Source organism: Acomys russatus, chromosome 19 (genome assembly GCF_903995435.1).
Source record: "Acomys russatus chromosome 19, mAcoRus1.1, whole genome shotgun sequence".
NCBI lineage: Eukaryota > Metazoa > Chordata > Mammalia > Rodentia > Muridae > Acomys > Acomys russatus.
The window spans coordinates 16,884,994-16,906,261 of record NC_067155.1 but is presented as its reverse complement, the minus strand read 5'-3'; the positions used below and the strand labels follow the sequence as shown (position 1 = coordinate 16,906,261).

Below are 21,268 nucleotides of genomic sequence, written 5' to 3'. Positions count from 1 at the left end.
GCATTTGGACAAGGAGGACAAAGCTGTCACTTGCATCATTAAGGGGCTCTGATGTTACTGCACAGAGGCAAGAGGAAGGCTCTCTCCACATTGGCCTAATGGCCCTGTCACATGGGTTCTGTGGTCAGCCCATCTAGTGTGCAGTTTGGGACATCCCTAGCTGCCACCCAATGGGCAGGTAATGTCCCCACTGTGAGCTTTGTTTTCCCCCTGTGTGAAAAGGGGTCTTCTGTTAATACCATGATAATGTTTGTTCCCAGTGTCCCACACATACGCCGGCACATAGCACCCAGCAGATTCAGGGCGTGCTTGGTGAGTACCCAGTAGATGCTGAGGAAAACTTGCAAGTGAAAATCAAAGATGCTAGCTAGGCCATTGGTCCTAGTACCTATAAGCCTGAGACAGGAAGCTTGCCGTGAGTTCGTGGCTGCCTGAGCTGCTGTTGTGGGAGCCCCAGGGCTGGGAACAGTTGGGGCGATGAAGGAAAAGCTCCTGAGGTGCCCTAGGGTTCAGCTCTTGGGCTCTCTTTGTTTCGGGCACTGGGCATGTAGAGTTGTTCAATTTCATCTTCATCCCTGACCAGAACCTGGCCAGCTCAGAGTTCAGGGTTCCCTGAGTCACCTGCTCTGACCTTGACAAGTGACGGAACAAGGCAGAAAAAGAAAAGGCTGAGCCAGTGGGGCCTGGACCAGGCACCTGGAGGCACGTCAGCTGTCAGCGCGTTTCTGGGTGCAGCGCAAAGATCTGCGCTGGATGCTTCTGTGGGATGCCTTAGTGTGGTGACAGGCTTAGTCCTCACTCTGAAAGTCATAGTTTTGTTTTCTTTTTCTCTCAGACTGGATTTGTCTGTAGCCTTGGCTGTCTGGAACTCACTTTGTAGACCAGGCTGGCCTCCAACTCAGAAATTCACTGCCTCTGCCTCCTAAGTGCTAGGATTAAAGGCACATGTTACCACCGCTGGCTTGTGCATGCTTTTTTTTTTTTCTTTTAAGATTTAATTAAGTATACAGTGTTTTGCTTGTATGTGCACCTGCCCACCAGAAGAGGGCACCTGAGCCATCATGTGGTTGCTGGAAATTGAACTCAGGGCCTCTTAACCTCTGAGCCATCTCTCCAGCCTTTGTTCATACTTTTTAAATCCCGTTGTGTGTTTGAACTGGTGTCCTGCTTCAGAAACCCCACCCCCAAGCAGAGCAAGTCTGACTGAATCCAGAGTTCAGAATCCCAACATCCGTTTTTTCCATCTTTTCCCTTTTTTTGAGATGGAGCTGGGGTGGGATCTAGGCCATCTACCTAGCCCCGCTTCCTACTGTAGCCCGTGACCTCTGTTGCCTGGAGACACTGATGAGTATCTCCCATCCCATCCCACCTCTTTCGTCTCAACTCAGCTAAGCCCTCATCACATCTAATGGCTGTAACTTTGGCACTTTGAGGTGTGGCAGTAAAGCTAGCAACTTTTTTTTTAATCTGTTATTTCTGTAGATCCTTTTTCCTCTTTTTTTTTTTTTTTTTTTTTTTTTTTTTTAGATTTTATTTATTTATTATTATGTATACAGAGCTCTGCCTGCATGTACCCCTGCAGGCCAGAGGAGGATATCAGATCACATTATAGATGGTTATGAGCCACCATGTGGTTGCTGGGAATTGAACTCATGACCTCTGGAAGAGCAATCCGTGCTCTTAACCACTGAGCCATCTCTCCAGCCCAGATCCTTTTTCCTCTTACTAAAACTTTTTTTTTACCTCATCCTGTGCAGAAAGCACTAAACTTGTTGGCTAAATGTGTTGTCCCGCCTCCACCCCCTCCTCCAGGGTGGTGATGGGGGAAAGATGACTCAGCAGTTACGGCCACTTGCTGCTCCTTCAGGGGCTCCAGGTTTGTTCCTAGCTTCCACTTCGTTCATAAGCATCAGTGACACCAGCCCAAGAGGGATCTGACCCTCTTCTCCACAGGCACCTGCACTCACATGCACACAGACCTACCCCTACATACACATAAATAATAAACTTACATGTTTTTTCTGGTGTGGTTGGTCTATGCGTTCCAGATTGACTTCAGATTCCGAGTCCTGCCCCAGACCCCCAGATGTTGAGACTAGAGGTAAACGTCAGCACACTAGGTTCTTGGGCATGCGTGCCTTGGGTCCACTGAGAAGTACGGTAGGGGTGACTCCAGCCGGGGTCTGCTTCCATGAATGATGGGCGGCTACATACACAGTGTGGGTGTCCCGGGCAAATGCCATGCACATCACCGGCAGGCTGACCTGGAACTGAGTGAGATTTCGTTTCAGTCTTCAAAATGGCGTGTCATTTATAATTACGAATTTACTTGCTGGGCGTGGTGGCGCATGCCTATAGTCTCAGCACTCGGGAGGCAGAGGCAGGCGGATCGCTGTGAGTTTGAGGCCAGCCTGGTCTACAAAGTGAGTCCAGGACAGTTAAGGCTACACAGAGAAACCCTGTCTCAAAAAACCAAAACAATAACAAGAAAAGAAACAAAGAATAAAGCCCCCCTTCCCAACAGTTAAGTCCAACCCTCACATGAAGTGCCAACATTTCTGACCCACAAGAAACCTAGTGGAAATTGATTGTTTTGTGCTGTATATCCTCACGCATATCCGGTAAGGATTTTGACACTGAGTACATTGGAAGCACTGAGTGGGCTCAGGTCTACTTATGCTACAGTGTTTGAATAAATTGGGCTTCGGGAAGTGGAGTCTTTTCTACAGTATGCCAATATGGTAAATGCTTTCTAAATACCTACCTGTTTATTTTGTCTGGGTCTTAATTCCCAGCTTTACATGTGCTTATGCACATGTTCTGCCACTGAGCTACATAATTTGTACCCGCAAATCACTTTTAATACTGAACGTACACTTCCTTATATTGGAAGGGTTTTTTTGTTTGTTTGTTTGTTTGGTTTTGGTTTTTTGAGACAGGGGTTCTCTGTGTAGCCTTGGCTGTCCTGGACTCACTTTGTAGACCAGGCTGGCCTCAAACTCACAGAGATCCACCTGCCTCTGCCTCCCGAGTGCTGGGATTAAAGGCGTGCACCACCATGTCCGGCTTGTTTTGCTTTTTAATTTTAGATTTATCTGTATGAGTGTTTTGCCTTCATGGATGGATAGGTACCACATGCAGGCCTGGCATTCATCGAGGTTGGAAATGTGCCAGATCCCCTAGAACTGGAGTTTTAGATGGTTGTGAGCCACCATGTTGCTGTTAGGAACTTTCTCTGGGTCCTGTACAAGAGCAGCAAGTGTTCTTAACCACTCAGCCATCTCTGCGGCCCCTGAATTTTTTGAGACACCTTGCGATTTTGAAGTCATTACGTGATGGAGGGTGACTCAGAACTTCTGCCCTCTTCTGTGTCACCGTTGCTGGGATTACAAGTGGTACACCACAGCCAGCTGGGAGGCATGGAGCTCTGAGTTCAAGGTCACCCTGGTCTGCAAAGTGAGTCCATGACAGCCAGGGCTGTCAGACAGAGAAACCCCGTCCTGACAAACAGACCAAGCTACTAAGATGTGAACCTAGTACAGTGTTTACAGTGCAGTATCTATTGCACAAATAAACCCTTTCACGTGCCTCCCCACCCCACAGGGTTTCTCTGTGTAGTCTTCGCTGTTCTGGAACCCTCAGAGATCCCCCTGCCTGTGCCTCCCCGAGTGCGGGGATTAAAGGTGTGTGCCACCAAAACCGGCTCACTTTTGCAAGTTTTAAATTGGGAAATTCAAACACGGAGACAACGTGTCATCTCATGTTCTCTGCTACCGGCTTCAACTACCAAATTGTGACCAAAACTTTTCAAGTAAGGGGCTGGAGAGATGGCTCAGGGGTTAAGAGCACTGGCTGCTCTTCCAGAGGTCCTGAGTTCAATTCCCAGCATCCGCATGGCAGCTCACAACTGTCTATAACTCTAGTTCCAGGGACCTAACACCCTCATCTAGACATATGCAGTCAAAACACCAGTGCATGTGAAATTAAAAAAAAGAGCCGGGCGTGGTGGCGCACGCCTTTAATCCCAGCACTCGGGAGGCAGAGGCAGGCGGATCGCTGTGAGTTCGAGGCCAGCCTGGTCTACAAAGCGAGTCCATGATGGCCAAGGCTACACAGAGAAACCCTGTCTCGAAAAAACCAAAAAAAAAAAAAAAAAAAAAAAAAAAAAAAAAAAAGAAATTAAAAAAAAAAAAAACTTTTCAAGTAAATCTTCACTTCCTAAGTTCTTCACACTGGTCAATGCTGGCCATTGAATCTAGGGCTTTGCATCCGAGGCTCCATCCAGGGCCCCTTCTATATTTAAGTTCTAAATTGTCATGTTACTTACTACTGGATTGGGGATTGAAGTCAACAGTAACAGGCATTCAGCCACCATCTTAGATGTTCTATTGCCTGAAGAGACACCACGACTAAAGCAATTTAAAAGGAAAGCATTTACTTGGGGTCTTTAAGTGGATGGGCCGTTATAGCAGAGAGCTTGGCAGTAGGCAGGCATGGCACTGGAGCAGTAGCTGCGAGCTTTAATCTGCAAGATGCGGAGGTGGGGTACTGGCAGGGTGTGTCTGGGCTTGGCTTTTGAAACCTCAGAGCTCATCCTCGGTGACACACCTCTTCCAACAAGGCCACACCTCCCTTCCTAAACCGTTCCACCAACTGGGAACCAAACACTCAAATATATTAGCCTATAATGATCATTCTCATGTAAACTGCCACAGCTGTTGAGCTATGGTTTCAGCCTGAGTCTGTTGATTGCATCCTTGTGAGGTCACGTGCTCCCTGGTCCTCTGCTCCCTGCATATCTGTTTATGGGGTGTTCCTTTTGAGAACTGTGTCAGGTCAGGTAAGAGTGATCCCCTGAAAACCGGGAGACACATCTTGTCCTCCCTTTCCTGTCTTAGTTACCTTAGACACATGATCCTTAGCTTTCTATGCATCAATTTCTTTGTTAACTGGGCTTGTTAGAGCCCCTCCTAAGGTAATCCTTACCCTGTAGGGTGGCACATGCCTTATCCAGCACTGGAAAGGCAGAGGTGGGTGGATCTCTTGTGAGTTTGGGGCCAGCCTGATCTATGTAGGGAGTTTTAGGCCGGCCAGGACTACATAGTGAAACCCTGTCTCAAAAAAGGAAAAAGAAGGGCTGGAGAGATGGCTCAGTACTTAAGTGCACTGACTGACTGCTCCTCCAGAGGTCCTGAGTTCAATTCCCAACAACCACATGGTGGCTCACACCCATCTGCAATGTGATCTGACACCCTCTTCTGGCCTGCAGGTGTACATGCAGTCAGAACTCTATACATAATAAATAAATAAAGGAAAAAGAGTGGGCTCAAATGATGGTCCAGCAGTTAAGAGCAGAACACTGGCTGCTCTTCCAGAAGACCCGGGTTTGATTCCTAACACCCACACAGTGTCTCCCAACTGTGTAGCTCTATTTCCCTGCAATAGATACTGCAATGACCTTTTCTGGCCTTCAGGTAGATAGACATACATGCAACAACACAATTATACACATTAAACAATGACGACAAAAGAAAAACAAAAACAAAAAACAACAAAAAAAAAAAAAAAACAACCAGAGCCGGGTGTGGTGGCGCACGCCTTTAATCCCAGCACTCGGGAGGCAGAGGCAGGTGGATCGCTGTAAGTTCGAGGCCAGCCTGGTCTACAAAGTGAGTCCAGGATGGCCAAGGCTACACAGAGAAACCCTGTCTCGAAAAAACCAAAAAAAAAAAGACAAACAAACAAACAAAAAAACAAAACAAAACAAACAAACCAAAAAAACAATCAACCAACCAAACCCACCAATAACAACACTTGCTGATCTTTGCTTGCTTTCATCGCTTTCTTTACAGATGAGGGAGTTGAAGCTCTGAGACTAGAATAGTTCAGCCTATGCCTTCCAGTGAGGATGCACAGCGGGACAGTGCCGCGCCGCGCCTGAGGCTGGACATTCAGTGTTTGTTCAGTACCTGGGAACTGTGCCTGTGGCTGCTAATCAAAGAACTGCCTTGTTCTCGGCGCCCTCGGCACAGGAAATTCCAAGGTGGTTTTCTATACCGCCTTCTCTAGTCGCTGGAGGGCCCGGGTACCTAAAATGGCTCGATGATGGAATCAGATAGTCCCAGCCTGCCTATCTGGGTCGCTGATGGGAGGGGGGGGGTGGGGGGGGGGCGGGGCAGGGGGTAGCTGCTACTTGGAGTGACCTGGATTGCTTTGGGATCAAGTAGGCATTTTCTTTGGCCCAGAGCCCTTACCCTGTCTGTGAAATGGTTCTGCCTGGGTAACAACCTTGGGGAGCAGGTGGGGGTGAAATCTGGTCTAGGGTGGAGACAGGATTGAGAACACAGGTTTCCTTGAGTCTCAGCACAGAGGGAGGGCAGGAGGAGCCTGGAGACCCCGTCCTTCTCTTGGCCATTCTCGGTCCATGATGGCGTGGTCCCCAGTGCTCCTTGGCATCCTGGTCTTGTCTGTTTTCCCGGGGCCTAGCGGAGCTGATCGTGCCATGCCCAAGCTGGCTGACCGGAAGCTGTGTGCGGATGAGGAATGCAGCCGTAAGCGTCGGGGTGGACAAGGGCAGGGGGCCCAGGGCTTACGCTGCTGGTCTGTTTTGAAGTTGCTGCCTTTCCCGTCTCCTTCCGCAGATCCTATCTCCATGGCTGTGGCCCTTCAGGATTACGTGGCCCCTGACTGCCGCTTCTTGACCGTATACAGGGGCCAAGTGGTGTATGTCTTCTCCAAGCTGAAGGGCCGTGGGCGGCTCTTCTGGGGAGGCAGTGTGAGTCTTCAGAGAGTGAGGGAGGGATGGAAAGATTTTGTTTTCCCTCAGAGGGGAAGGGGGAAAACAAGGCTGGCGGGGCGGGGTTGGGGGGGGAGGAGGAAGACATTTTATTTATTTATTTATTTTAATGTTTTTATTTTTGGAAGACATTTTATTACTACTGCGTTTTCACTTTAACAATTTCAGAGCAGCTTGGTGCCAAGCTCTTTTCCTGACCTCAGATACCACAGTGAATGATAATTCTAGGAGGCGTAGGCAGGCAACCAGCAAGCAAGCCATCAACACCTCAGCAAACATGGCGTTGTGAGGATTAGCTATGGTGGCTGCATTCTATCCACAAGCAAATGGCATTTAAGCTGAGGTTCAAGGCAGAGAGAAGACTGTGCCTTGGCATTCCGCAGGCATGAGAGCCATTTTTCCAGGTGGACTTTTAACTTCCTCAGGTCCAGGGAGAATACTATGGAGACGCGGCTGCCCGCCTGGGCTATTTCCCCAGTAGCATTGTTCGGGAGGACTTGACTCTGAAACCTGGCAAAATTGATATGAAGACAGATGTGAGTGTCTTGAAGTGGAGGTTGGAGCGGGAGGGTGATGGCTCCTTCTTTCTTTTTTCTCTTCTTCTTCCTCTTCCTCCTCCTCCTCTTTCTTTTTCTTCTTCTTTTGGGTTTTCAAGACAGGGTTTCTCTGTGTAGCCTTAGCTGTCCTGCACTCACTCTGTAGACCAGGCTGGCCTCGAACTCACAGCGATCCACCTGCCTCTGCTTTCCCAGTGCTGGGATTAAAGGGGTGCGCCACCACTGCCTGGCTCATTGTCTTACCTGTACATGAAGAGTAATTGTTTTTGTTGTTATTAGTAATATATATATATGTGTGTGTGTGTGTGTGTGTGTGTGTGTGTGTGTGTGTGTGTGTTCTTGAGACAGAGTATGTACCCAGGCTGGCTTCAAAATCATTAGCCTGCAGCTTGAGCCTCCTGAGGGCTTCTGAGTTTACAGGCATGTGCCACCAGGACCTGCTCAATGTCAAGTGATTTTTATTTTTTGGTTTTTCGAGACAGGGTTGGTCTGTGTAACAGAGCCCTGGCTGTCCTGGACTTGTTTTGTAGACCAGGCTGGCCTTGAACTCACAGAGATACGCCTGCCTCTGCCTCCCAGGATACTGGGATTGAAGGCGTGCACCACCATGCCGGGCTTCCAAGTGATTTCTAATTGGAAAACGGCAGAGGTTACAGGGCTTGAATCTAATTTGTTTATTTTTGGGTAGGCAAACCTGTTCTTTGGAGCTACAGCTTTTGCTAGAACCACTAGATGCATTGCAATGTGATCACCGGTTTCCTATTTTTCCCTTTTCTTTTTTTTTTTCAGAAATGGGATTTCTACTGCCAGTGAACTCAGCCTACGGCTATCCCTGCGGTTTACCCTTCAGGCTCTATGCAAAACGCAAATACAACAGCCAACTACAAAGTGTTTTGTGTCTGTTTTTTTGGGATTGGATGGAAATTTACATAGAAAACGTTTCTCAGGTCCCTGAATCTAGCCAGTTAATGCCCTGAACGTGGTAACGTCAGTGGTTGCTAGGTAGCTTCAATTTGCAAGTCCTTTGCTCCAAGGTAAGGTCTAGGCGCGCTCCAGACTCCAGCAATGAGCCAGTTGGATCTTGAGAAGGGCATAGATCACACAACAGACTTTTCTCTCCTCTTTAAAAATTCAAGACAAGGTCTCTGTGTGGCTCTAGTTGTCCTGGAACTCACTATGTAGACCAGGCTGGAGTGGAATTCATAAAAGAAAACGGCATCTGCCTCCGCTGGGGCTGAAGGCTTGCGCCACCATTTCCGCCCAGAGGAAGTTTTCTTGCAGATGGGGAGCAATGAGCTTTCTTCCTTCTGGCCCGTGGGGTTAGAAATTGCACCCAGCAGTCCGCTCCTCCAACTCTGTCCATCCTGCCCTTGCCCCTTCTTGGCACTCGTGTCCCCGCCCCCAGGCTTACGTCTAACCAATCCGGAGTCTCGTCTCTGCTCCGGGGGACTCCTGACCAAATCCGTTCCTCCACCGGGCGCAGCCTCTCTGCCTCCGCCCTTTCCCACTTGTTCCGCCAATCGTTCGTCTTGGCCACGCCCCTTTCGGCTCGGCCCCTCTCGTGCCGCCAATCCGCTCCGCTCGTCCCGCCCACCGCTTGCCGAATCCACCAATCCCCGTGTTGGGCAAGCGTGGCCTGGTATCCGCAGCTCTGGAGGCTCGCGCGGGAGTGGGGGGCGGGAGGGGGGGTGAAGGCGGAAGTGGCGGCGCCGGGTCCGGGAGTGGAAAGGAGCTGAGGCTGCAGCCCGAGTGGAGCGGCTGCCGGCCGAGGAGCAGGCGCGGCCGCGGCGCCATATTGCGGCCCCAGCGGTCGCCGCCGAGCCATGGCCGAGACCTACGGTGAGGCTGGTGGGCCGAAGCGGGGGGCGGCGGCGGGGGGCGGGGGGGCTGGGCCCGTAGTGGATGCGGATGTAGCAGTGGGGCGGGGCTTTTCTGTTCAGGGGGGCGGGGTCTGCCGCGATACGGGGCAGGGCTAAGTGGGTCTGGGGCTGAGCTTAATGGATTTGGGTGGAGCTTGAGGGACTTTTGTTATGGGATAAAAAGATCTAGGGCGGGATTTGAAGGAGCTGGTCACGGTGAATTAGGGTACGGGGTAGGCCCTGAGGAGGGAAGCTAGCCTTCATGGGCGGAGCGTGAGTGAATAGGGCGGGGCCGACGGTCACTATATTGCTAGGGTCCGGACTGGAGAGAGGACCAGGGACACCTGCTGTGGACCCCGCACACCCTGTGGGGCTGGACTGGTTTGAGAGGTCTGGAGAGGTGGTGTCCTTGAGTTCTAGATTTGAAACTTAGTGTCAAGGGATGCGGCTCTAGTTTAAGGACAGAGGCCAAGGGTTCTGGGCAGAGGATGGGCAGAGCAGGTTCAGAGTTGGGCAGTCAGTATGGATGTAGAGTGGCAGGTGGGTAGAGGGAGGTTGGAGGGTGGTAGGAGCTCGGACAAGAATCAGTGGCAGCTCCATTCACTCAGCACGTATGGAAAAGCCAAAGACTTTGGTGTAAGTACTCGGAGGAGGGAACCGGTTTAGGAAATAGGCCCAAATGTCAGAGGCCTCGACAGACTGGATGAATGGAGAGGGTGGTAGGATGGGGAAGTGGAGGCCAGATTTAATCCTTGTTGAAGTGGCTTTTGAAATGCATCAGCTAAGGTCTTGCATTGTGGAGACCGTTAGTCTGCGTTTGAATTTTAGCTCGTCCCTAGCTGTTGTGGCCAGTTAACCTCTCTGGCCACATTCTCCTAGTCAGGAAGGTAGGGATATTTAGTATACTAATCTCTTTAGAGCTTTATTTGGGATTAAATGAGCTGTTGACATACATAACATAACAATTTTTAGGACTGTGGTAGATGGATATATATATATATATATTATATATATATATATATATATAATATATATATATATATTAGTCTTGTATGCTGTAATCTTCACATTTGTGAGAGTGAGGCAGGAGGGCCGCTTCAACTTTGAGGCCAGCTTGGACTACAAAGTAATACTCTTTTTTTTTAAAAAATTATTTATTTATTATTATGTGTACAGTGCTTTGCCTGCATGTACACCTGCCCTCCAGAAGAGGGCATCAAATCACATTATAGATGGTTGTAAGCCCCCATGTGGTTGCTGGGAATTGAACTTAGGACCTCTGGAGGAACAGTCAGTGTGCTTACCCTCTGAGCCATCTCTCCAGCCCCAAGAATAATACTCTTTTTAAAAAAAGATTTATTTATTTATTATTTATACAGTATTCTGCCTGCATGTACACCTGCACACCAGAAGAGGGCACCAGATCTTATTGTGGGTGCTGGGAATTGAACTCAGGTCCTTTGGAAGAACAGACAGTGCTCTTAACCTCTGAGGCATCTCTCCAACTCTCAGATTAATACTCTAAAATAAAGAAAAGTGGAGTGTGCTGGCCTCTCCTGCTAACCCAGCAGCGGGGAGACTGAGGCAGGGAGGATTGAAATTCAAGGCCCAACAGTGCTACACAATGAGTCCCTGACTGGGGAAAAAGAAAAACAAAAGAATGCAGTGTATGGAGACACATACCCGTAATCCCCGTCACTCCTTTAGACGCTGAGGCAGGAGGATTGCTTAGAGTTTGAGCACAGCTAGGTCATGGAATACATAGTGCAACTCTGTTTCAAACACAAAACAAATGACAAGAGAGTCATCCTGAGCCAGGCAGGCCTTTAATCCCAGCACTCGGGAGGCGGAGGCAGGCGGATCACTGTGAGTTCGAGAGTTCGAGGCCAGCTTGGTCTACAAAGTGAGTCCAGGACAGCGAAGGCTACACAGAGAAACCCAGTCTTGAAAAACAAAACAAAGGAAAAAAAAGAAAAAAGAGTCATCTTGGGCTGTGTGGTAGGTCAATATGGAAAAACATTTGCCTGGCATGTAGGATGTCCTAAGTTCTACCCACAGTACTGTAGATGTTTAAAAACAAACAGACAAACAAAATCCACACTGTTTCATGGTTGGTTGTGTATGGCTCTGTTTCTGCTTTTGTTTGCTTCCATCTTTCCTTCTGATTTCCTGGTTTTCTCCTCTTACTCCCTTTGTTTGTCTCTCCCTGTGGGCACCCTTGATCCTGGCGCCATCTGCTTAGACTTCCTCTTCAAATTCCTGGTGATTGGCAGTGCTGGAACTGGCAAGTCATGTCTCCTCCATCAGTTCATTGAGAATAAGTGTGAGTTACTGGCAGGACCCCAGAAATGTGGCCGTGGCCATGGTGTGGGAAACGTGGCTATGGCCGTGGTGTGGGTCAGTGGGCAGTAAATGGGGTAGGTAGCAGGCCACCATTGGCGTTTAGCTAGTGCTGTAGTTTGGCTCTAGCCTTGGTGGACGGTCTTTGCTAAGTTCTCTGCCAACCCAGCAGAGGAGGAGGAGGAAGCCTGCAGGATCGGGGAACCCCAGGAACCCCTGCACTGCCTCCTGTTCCCCTCCTACTCCCAGTCAAACAGGACTCCAACCACACCATCGGCGTGGAGTTTGGATCCAGGGTGGTCAACGTTGGGGGGAAGACTGTGAAGCTACAGATTTGGGACACTGCTGGCCAGGAGCGGTTTCGGTAGGTGTCTGGGGTTCTCATGGAGGGGAGGGGGCAATAGAGGAAGGTGTGTAGAGCCCCTCAGGGATGAAATAAGGGCGAGGAGATGCTGAGCAGGACAGGCAGGTGGGGAGAGACAAGACCACTGCTCATAGGGCGTGTCTGAGGAGAGAGGACGTCCTGGTGAGAAAGGGCTGAATGTGGTGGTTCGAGTCTGTACTCCCAGACACACAGGAGGCTGCAGCAGGAGCACTGTGAGGTACATGTAGGCCAGTCTGCGCTCATGTGGAAATAAGGATTGGAGTTGCAGCTTAGAGGGAGAGCGCTAGTCTAACTAGTGTAAGCTCCTAGGTTTCAGTCCCAATTCAGAAGACACAGAGAGAGAAAGATAGAAAAAAAAAAAAAAAAGAGAGAGAGAGAAGGGAAGCTTGGCATGTGGTAGTGCTCAGTGGTAGAGCCCCTGCCTAGAATCCCCCAGTGAGGGGCTGGGGGCGTGGCTCAGTGGTAGAGCTCCTGCCTAGAATCCCCCAGTGAGGGGCTGGGGGCGTGGCTCAGTGGTAGAGCCCCGGCCTAGAATCCCCCAGTGAGGGGCTGGGGTGTGGCTCAGTGGTAGAGCCCCTGCCTAGAATCCCCCAGTGAGGGGCTGGGGTGTGGCTCAGTGGTAGAGTCCCTGCCTAGAATCCCCCAGTGAGGGGCTGGGGTGTGGCTCAGTGGTAGAGCCCCTGTCTAGAATCCCCCAGTGAGGGGCTGGGGGTGTGGCTCAGTGGTAGAGCCCCTGCCTAGAATCCCCCAGTGAGGGGCTGGGGTGTGGCTGAGTGGTAGAGCCCCTGCCTAGAATCCCCCAGTGAGCGGCTGGGGCGTGGCTCAGTGGTAGAGCTCCTGCCTAGAATCCCCCAGTGAGGGGCTGGGGTGTGGCTCAGTGGTAGAGCCCCTGCCCAGAATCCCCCAGTGAGGTGCTGGGGTGTGGCTCAGTGCAGAACTCTCACCTAGCTTGTGCAAGACTTTTGATGCCATCCTCAGGACCAGAAAGAAGAAAGGGCAGAGGGAAAGGCTTAAGGGTGTGAAAAGGGGTAGAGTTTTATTTTTTGATTAATTACTTAATTGTCTGTGTGTGTGTGTGCCTGAGTACATGTATGTGCACCTGTAAGTGCAGGAGGCCCCAGAGATCAGAAGAGGCTATCAAATACCCTAGGACTGGAATTACAGGTCTTGTGTACTGCCATTTGGGCGCTGGGAATGGAACCCATGTCCTCTACAAAAGCAGGAAGTGCTATTAACCAACCGCTGAGCCCTCTAGCCCTCTCTCCAGCCCCGAGTAGCATTTGAAGGGGGATATTAAAACAATCAGGCAGGGAAACCTCACGGAGCTGCCACCTCAGGGGGAAGGAGAGGCAGAGCGATAAAGATGACACGCACAATCAAGGAGGGAATAGGTGTGGAAGGAACACGCCGGAAGCAGAGCGGTGGGCAGAGGTGGGCAGGGGGAGGTGAGGAGAAGGAGAGGTGAGTGAGTATACTGGAGAATGGGAAATGTGCAGGCTGGGCCACCTAGTAGGTCTGCAGAAACAGAAGCCCTGAGAGTGAGGAACAGAGCGGGAGGGAGGGAGAGACGGGGGTGGGGGCTGGAGGTATATTCAACTCACGGAGGAGCGGCTGCTCATGGAGTTATGTGTGCACTGACTGGGTGAGCTATGTAGAACCCAGAGGCTGAGAGAGGGCGAAGGAGACAGGCGTGAGGCAGGGCCTGGGTTTGCAGTTAGTGCGTGCTTTCCAGAGGGATCCAAGTTGGTGACTGAGGGAGTTGGCCACCCAGGAAAGGGGCCTGTGTCAGACAGCAGGGAGGGACAGGTAGAAGGTGCGGAGCACTTGGCCCGGACGGCAGATGGGAGATACTGAGGAAATGCTGATGACCAAAGAGGGAAGGCAAAAGTGAGCGCGGGGGAGACAGGAAGAGAGACTGACAGACAAGAAAGAAAAGTAAGCTGGGTGTGGTGGTGGTGTAGTCCTGTAATCGCAGCTCCTTGAAAGGCTAAGGCGGGAGCACTGGAAGTTTGTGACATGGTCTTGCAAGAAGGCTCAGCGGGCAAGAGTGCTGCCAGCCTGAGGACCTGAGTCTGAGCTCGTGAACTCACACGGTGAAAGGAAAGACCCAGTTCCTCCAAGAGTCCTCTGACCTCCACACATGTACTGTGGGGCTCATGCACACCGCCCCACCCCCCACCCAACAGAAAAGAAATAAATAAGAGAGTCCAGGCTTTGGAGTCAGCCTGGGTACATTAGCATGGCCTTAAATTAGACTAGAACGGTTGGAGTGTAGCTCTGTCTAGAGCACTTCCTAGTGTGTGCCAGGCCCTGGCCCCAATCCAAAGCCCCTCTAGGTGGCTGAGGCAGGGGAGTTGCCTTAATCCTGAGGCCAAGTGGGCTACTTGGTTTCAGGCGAGTTTGGACTCTAGAGTGAGACTCTCTGCAAAAGCTAACCCAAATAACCACAATTGAGCTAGACTGTGAGGCAGAAACGCTGTGTCTCAGGAAGACCAAGGTTTAGGGCATGGGCCAACAGTACAGGGGGGCCTCCGGACCACTAGCCTCTCTCTATAGAGGGGGGCAGTCCCGGGGCAGATCCCAGCCTTGGGGGTGACTGGGTCCCCCTGGCCCCACAGGTCGGTGACGCGGAGTTATTACCGAGGGGCAGCTGGAGCCCTGCTGGTGTACGACATCACCAGGTGGGTGCAGGGTCTGGGTGACATGGGAGAGAGCTGGGCACGATGGCCCTACTCCCGTGCTGCCTCCCTCTTCCGTCTGTTCTTCACAGCCGGGAGACATACAACTCGCTAGCTGCGTGGCTGACCGACGCCCGAACGCTCGCCAGCCCCAACATCGTGGTCATCCTGTGCGGCAACAAGAGGGACCTGGGCCCCGAGCGGGAGGTCACTTTCTTAGAGGCCTCCCGCTTTGCTCAGGAGAATGGTGAGCAGCCACGACGTGGGCCCCCGTGAGAGGTGGAGGGGTGGCCAGCCCCCTGTGCACCATGCGTGGGCCCTCTTGATGGGTGGAGGGGTGGCCAGCCCCCTGTGTGCCATGCGTGGGCCCCCGTGAGGGGTGGAGGGGTGGCCAGCCTCCTGTGCGCCATGCGTCTCCTCAGCTTTTGATGGATGCTTCTATCTTAAACATGGAGACTTCAGCAGGCCGAGTCCTGTGATTACTGTGGTCTTGGGGAGGAACAGTCTGCTGGCCAAGGGCCCTGCCAGTCCACCACCACACGCTCTTAGCTCTTCCTGGTACAGAGTGGCTGCTGATAAACTTCCCCCACAGTGGGGAGGCAGCAGAGAGCAGTGGTTAAGGTAGATACCGCAAACTCAGGTGGCTATAAAGATAGATACCTTTGTGAATAAAGGAGTCGAACCAGGGCGGCTGGGACCCAAGCAGACAGGCACTGATGCTTAGGAGACAAGGAAAACTGACCTGCCCTGTCACAAGTTTCTGCAAGCCTGGCTGGGGACATGCTCTGTAGTAGCTCACTTACTCAGAATCCACCATGGAGGGCTGAGGAGCCTCATCCTGGCATGGCTGAGGCCCCGTTTTCAGTTCTCAGCACCAGGATGCCAGGTGAAGGTAGAGACAGGGCCAGGAGCATGAAGGAAAGGTTAGGTTTAATCCATTTGAAAACATGGGCCCGGTGTGGTGGCGCATGCCTTTAGTCCCAGCACTCGCGAAGCAGAGGCAGGCAGATCTCTGGGAGTTCGAGGCCAGCCTGGCCTACAGAGTTTACAGGACAGCCAAACCTACACAGAGAAACCTTGTCTCTAAAAACCAAAACAAAAACCAAAAAACCAAAAAACAAAACAAAAAACCAAAGAAAAGAAAAGAAAAACAAAATAAAACATGGGCTGTTTAGACTATCCACATCTGCTGACTTGGGATCTGGCTATGTCCCATCTTTCTTTCTTATTTTTAATTTTTAGCAAGTTGTTATTTTGAGACAGAGTGTCATGTAGCCTAGGTTTGCCTGAAGTTCCCTGTCTCTGAGGAGGACCTTGAATTCCTGACTTTGCTGTATAGTACTCGGATTACAGGCATGAGCTACCATGCGCAAGTTATATGGTGTTAGGGCTCACCTGAGTACATCTGCGGCTTAAAAAAAAAAAGTTTATTATACATCCATTTATTTTTTGAGGCCAGCTGTGTTGCCCAGGCTGACCCAATGTTCCTGACCATCTGGGTTGCCTTTCTTTCTCCTCCAGGCTTGCAGAGGGTACACAAGCATGCCTAACTCACGGCCTCCTCTTTCTTTTTTCTTTTATTTTTATTTATTTATTTATTTATTTTTTTGAGAAAGGATTTCTCTGTGTGTATCCCCTCATGTCCTAAACTCACTCTGTAGACCGGGCTGGCCTCAAACTCACAGAGATCCGCCTGCCTCTGCCTCCCGAGTGCTGGTGTTAAAGGCCTGCGCCACCACTGCCTGGCTGGCTCCTGTTTTTCAGACCCCCAAGTTTAGGGGACGTTTGCTGCCAGGCAGACGTGGGTTTGAGTCCCGAGTATAGCTTACCCTGTCACATAGCGCTAGCTGGCTTGGGGCTGCGCTCAGTGAGTCTTGGGGACAGGATGCTGATAGTGACATCTGCTAGGACAGGGAGGCACTGGAAGCTGATGGAGCCCGGAGGGGCCTCCTGACTCAGGCTGGGACATCAGGGCGGGCCTTCTGGGGACCGACGGGATGGGAGCTGAGTTGGGAAGGAAGAGGGTGGGTATGGAGCCATCACTCCCACCCGGCAGGGCAATCCTGCACAGTGCCCAAGGTGAGGATGGGGTCGGGGAACTGATGGCGGCTCTGCCCCTCCAGAGCTGATGTTCCTGGAGACCAGCGCTCTCACAGGAGAGAACGTGGAAGAAGCTTTCCTGAAGTGTGCGCGCACCATCCTCAACAAGATCGACTCAGGTGAGGCCCACCTGCTCCGTGTGAGAGATGGGGGTGTGGTGAAAGGCAGGGAGGCCCCGGGGGCTCTGAGGAACACGCCTGACATCTCCCCTCCCACAGGTGAACTAGACCCGGAGAGGATGGGCTCAGGCATTCAGTACGGTGATGTATCCCTCCGCCAGCTGCGGCAACCTCGCAGTGCCCAGGCCGTGGCCCCTCAGCCTTGCGGCTGCTGAGACCTGCAGAGCCAGGTGGGATGCTGGGGGCCCAAGAGGCAAGAGGGCTTCCAGTGCAGGGGCGGGGCGGGGCGCACAACAGCCGTCAAGACTTGGAAAAAACGTGACAAGAGAAACAGTGACAAAGACATAAAAGCCCATGAAGCAAAAGGAGCCATCCTCCCAGCCCCAGGACACCCTTGGGCCCTCTGCACCCCAGGCCTTTACCAGCCTCAGCCTGCACCTCAGCCTACACTCGTGGGGCTCACTGCTGTGGGAACCTCTGTTATGCGCTAAGACCCGGTGAAGCCCCTGGGGAGACAACAGTGGGCAAAGCAGACCAGAACCAACCAAACAAAAATTCCTGTTTGTATGGTACCTACACTGTCTTCCTAGAAGACAGAACAGAGATGAGACACTTAGATAAATGATACAGTAGTTAGGGAGGGAAAGAGCTGTGGAGAGAAACAGTTTGCTAAGGTGGACAAGGTGAGGAATGCCCTTTTAAACAGCATTATCTAAGAAGGGAACATTTGAGCAAAAACTCAGAGGACAGGTGAAAACAGGAAGTGCAGAGGCCCCGGTGTAGGGTCAAGCGTGGTGTGTGTGTGTGTGTGTGCGTGCGCGTACGTGTGCGAGCGCACTAGGATGCAGCACGAGATGGGGACCTGGCCAGTGAGAAGTGAAGGCCCTGGGGAAGTCTCTCGTCTATTCCCCGCATGCTGTAGCGCTGCGGGAGACTACTGAGCAGAGAGGGAGCCGGGCAGCCTTGGTGCATCACAGCGCTGGAGCCCAGCCTGGGATACAGAAGACCCTGCAGGTGGTAGGGAGGAGTAGACAGACACCCTGGAGGCCAGTCAGGGGCCACTGAGAAGTGGCTGCTTTCTCTCGCCCCTCTTCTCTCTCTCCAGTCTCTTTCCCTTTAGTGGCAGTCAGAGGCTCTGTGCAAAGCTCAGATCTGTCCATGGCTCCTAGGGCCCGTGGCACTCTGTAGAAGCTGCTGGGCCTGGTGGCTGACCCTCTGCAGGGTCTGGGCGGCCCTGTCACCCTGCCCCCAGGGACTCTCACACCTTTCCCTACTCCTTTAGTCAAAGGAGTCAAGGAGTCCAGAGAGTTCTGTTTCTTTGGGTCTTCTTTTCAGGCCATATTTTCTTGCCCTTTGCCCTGGTAAACCGCCTCCCAGAAGCTTTGTTGGCTTTTCCATGCATGGTCCAGATTCCTTGACAGACCTGCAGGACCCTGCAGGGTTAGGTCCCTTCCTCACCTCTGTGGCTGTGGGTGTCCTTGCTGCCTTTCCCCCCTCTGTACTTCAGGAAGCCTCACCCCTGGCAAGTCTCGCGTGGCTGTGGGGTAAAGTCCTTCGGCTTGGATCTGTTTTGCAGGCAGAGACAGCATGTTCCGGACGGAATGCCTATGGGGTTTGAAAGAGAAAAGTCCAGGGCGAGCCCCTTAGACAGTGTTCTTCCTTCCTGGCCTCTGCACTTGCTGCTCTCAGCCTGTTTCCTTCTCTGTAGAATGGGGGAGGGGGGTCAGTCACCCAGTCCCTAGTGGGTGTGGAGGAGGATGAATGACTGAACTGGAGCGTGTTGAGCGCGGGGCATGACATTAGCGGGCAGCTCGATCCCCAGGGCAGTCCATTGCCTGTCCGTCTTAAAGACTGAGCTGCCTCTGTGGCGCTGTAGTAGGGTGCCTGCCTCACATGCAGGTGGCCTTCCGGGGTACAGTCCCGGCACCACACAATTCTAAAAGGAATATCTCAGTAGGTGGGTGCCTCCAAACTTAGTGTAGAGTCTTTTTCAGAGTTTGCCCTCAGTGGGTCACATGTAACCAGTGCTTGTACAGACTCCATTGACCACTATGTCAAATATTATCCAACAAAGTCATCTGTAGAGAAAACGCAATTGTTAAAACACACACACACACACACACACACACACACACACACACACACACACACAGAGCTGGGCGTGGTGGCGCACGCCTTTAGTCCCAGCACTCAGGAGGCAGAGCAGGCAGATAGATCACTGTGAGTTCCAGGCCAGCTTGGTCCACAAAGTGAGTCCAGGACATCCAAGGCTACACAGAGAGACCCTGTCTCGAAAAACCAAAACCAAAAACCATCCAAACAACCCTTTGGTTTTTTTCTTTTTTGAGGGGGTGGTTCTTGCTATGTAGCTCAGGCTAGTTTGGAACTTGCCTAGGACAGCCTTGGATTTGCATCAATCCTCTCGCCTTTTAAGTGCTCAGATTATAAACTTCTGCCACCACGCCCGGTTATCAACACATCTTTTATTATGTTTGAGACAGGGTCTCTCTCCATGGCCCTGGCTGTCTGGACCTCATAGACATCCACCTGCCTATGCCTCCCGGGATAGACACTGGGATTAAAGGTGTGGGACCAGGGCCAGCCTGATACTTTCTTTTCTAAAGAAGTTGATGAGTAACCCTCCTCTCCCCTTCCTCTGCTTTTTTTTTTTCCTTTAAACTCAGAGACACATATCCCAGGCTGGCCTTGGGCTTACTGTGTAGCCAGGGGTGACCTTGAACTTTTGATCCTTTGGCTTTGACCTCCGAAGTGCTACCCCACTGCATTTATGGGGTGCTGAGGATGGAACCAGGGCCCATGCAGGCTAGGCAAGCACTGCCAACTGAGCTACTTTTTTTTTTGAGACTCAGGCTTGTAACTCGAGGCCTCTAATTTACTTCCTAAGTGCTGGGATTATAGATGTGAACCACCACACCCCGTGGTTTCACTTCAGACAAAAAGTTAGTCTGAGCCCTACCACCACTGCCCTCTCTTGAAATAGGGCACATTAGAAGAAGCCGGGAACGGGCTGGAGAGATGGCACAGTGGTTAAAAGCACTGCCTGCTCTTCCAAAGGACCCAGGTTCAATTCCCAGCACCCACAACTGTCTGTAACTCCAAGATCTGACACTTTCACACCAATGCATATAGATTAAAATTAAATAAATATTAAAAAAAAAAAAGAATAAGCTGGGAAGCTTTACAACATACGAATGCCCAGGATTTGCCTTAGGTAATTTCTAGAACACCTAGAACTGTCTGTAGGCAGTCAAAGCAGTGGCCACTAATCTGGTCTATCTTTCCTGTTTGAAAAACACCAGAGCCGGGCGTGGTGGCGCACGCCTTTAATCCCAGCACTCGGGAGGCAGAGGCAGGCGGATCGCTGTGAGTTCGAGGCCAGCCTGGTCTACAAAGTGAGTCCAGGATGGCCAAGGCTACACACAGAGAAACCCTGTCTCGAAAAACCAAAAAAAAAAAAAAAAAAAAAAAAAAAAAAGAAAAACACCAGAATGAGGCCTAGCCTGGACCATTAGGGATAAAAAGGGACACAGAAATTGACATTTTTTCCCCCAATGCTTTGTGTTTTCAAGACAGGCTCTCATTATGTAGCTCAGGTTGGTCTTACACGCAACCCCCTCCCGCCTGTTCCTCTTGAGTTCAGGATTACATGTGTGACCCCCACTGATGTGGACAAATAAGGAGATGTTCAGAGAATGAGTCCCCAACATTACCTGTAGAGGGGCAACAAAGTCAGACGGGGCACAGATGGGAAGAAAAAAGGGCATACAAGCAGTCACAGCTCACGAAGGTACTCAGTAATGTGATGAGCTTCTAGCTAGACAGAACCCGGACCCCCCCCAGGTCATGATACCCTTCTCTTTCAGCTCACCTGTTCTCCTGGACCAGCCCTGCCCGAAGGCTGGCGCCCGGAACCAGGCCCCAAGAGGCCAGGCCCCAATCTGCCCCAGTCCCAGAAACGCTGCCCTATCACCTAGTCCCCCTCCCTGGCCGGCTGGGGCCTGGCTTTGGGGCAAGACTGAGCCACAGGGGAAGGGGGGAACCCACCCCTGCTGCTGCTTCCTCTGTCTCAGCTAACTCGTTTCCCCTGAGCCCCTAACCGCACCTGAAGAACTCCTAAAGCTTGAGACCAGGGCCACTTGGCCCCATCTTCCTGCCTGGCCCGCTGTTGTTGCAAGTCTGTTATTTATTACCTGGAGGCCTGCTCCATCCTGTCCTGGTCCTCCATAAAGCATTGTTTACACCTGTGTTGTGGCCTCCGTCATTCTGAGGAAACAGAAGAGGTCCCTGATGGGAGTTGCGAATGGGCCTTCGTGTTGGGAGCCATGTTCCTGGGTGGGACTTGGTCTGTGGATATATTGGGGTACATCCTGGCTCACACGTTCATTGAGGCCAGAGTTTGTCATTGTACACATG

General features: G+C 51.5%; 2 protein-coding genes across 3 annotated transcripts; both read left to right on the top strand.

Moving 5' to 3' along the window:
* The first annotated feature begins 6,397 nt into the window (after positions 1 to 6,397).
* On the top strand, positions 6,398 to 8,241 carry Mia (MIA SH3 domain containing). Its single transcript, XM_051161950.1, has 4 exons — positions 6,398 to 6,551; positions 6,642 to 6,775; positions 7,222 to 7,332; positions 8,143 to 8,241. The coding sequence occupies exons 1-4, from the start codon at positions 6,425 to 6,427 to the stop codon at positions 8,164 to 8,166; spliced, it is 396 nt and encodes a 131-aa protein (XP_051017907.1). The 5' UTR covers positions 6,398 to 6,424; the 3' UTR covers positions 8,167 to 8,241.
* An 806-nt stretch (positions 8,242 to 9,047) lies between these two features.
* On the top strand, positions 9,048 to 21,130 carry Rab4b (RAB4B, member RAS oncogene family). Of its 2 annotated transcripts, XM_051162651.1 has the most exons (8): positions 9,048 to 9,192; positions 11,455 to 11,535; positions 11,802 to 11,916; positions 14,556 to 14,618; positions 14,708 to 14,862; positions 16,739 to 16,834; positions 16,934 to 17,064; positions 20,719 to 21,129. In XM_051162651.1, the coding sequence occupies exons 1-7, from the start codon at positions 9,177 to 9,179 to the stop codon at positions 17,047 to 17,049; spliced, it is 642 nt and encodes a 213-aa protein (XP_051018608.1). In that variant the 5' UTR covers positions 9,048 to 9,176; the 3' UTR covers positions 17,050 to 17,064; positions 20,719 to 21,129. The 2 variants fall into 2 exon arrangements, with proteins under 2 accessions (XP_051018608.1, XP_051018609.1); XM_051162652.1 differs by lacking the exon at positions 14,556 to 14,618 and having other exon boundaries at positions 20,719 to 21,130.
* Positions 21,131 to 21,268: the final 138 nt, after the last annotated feature.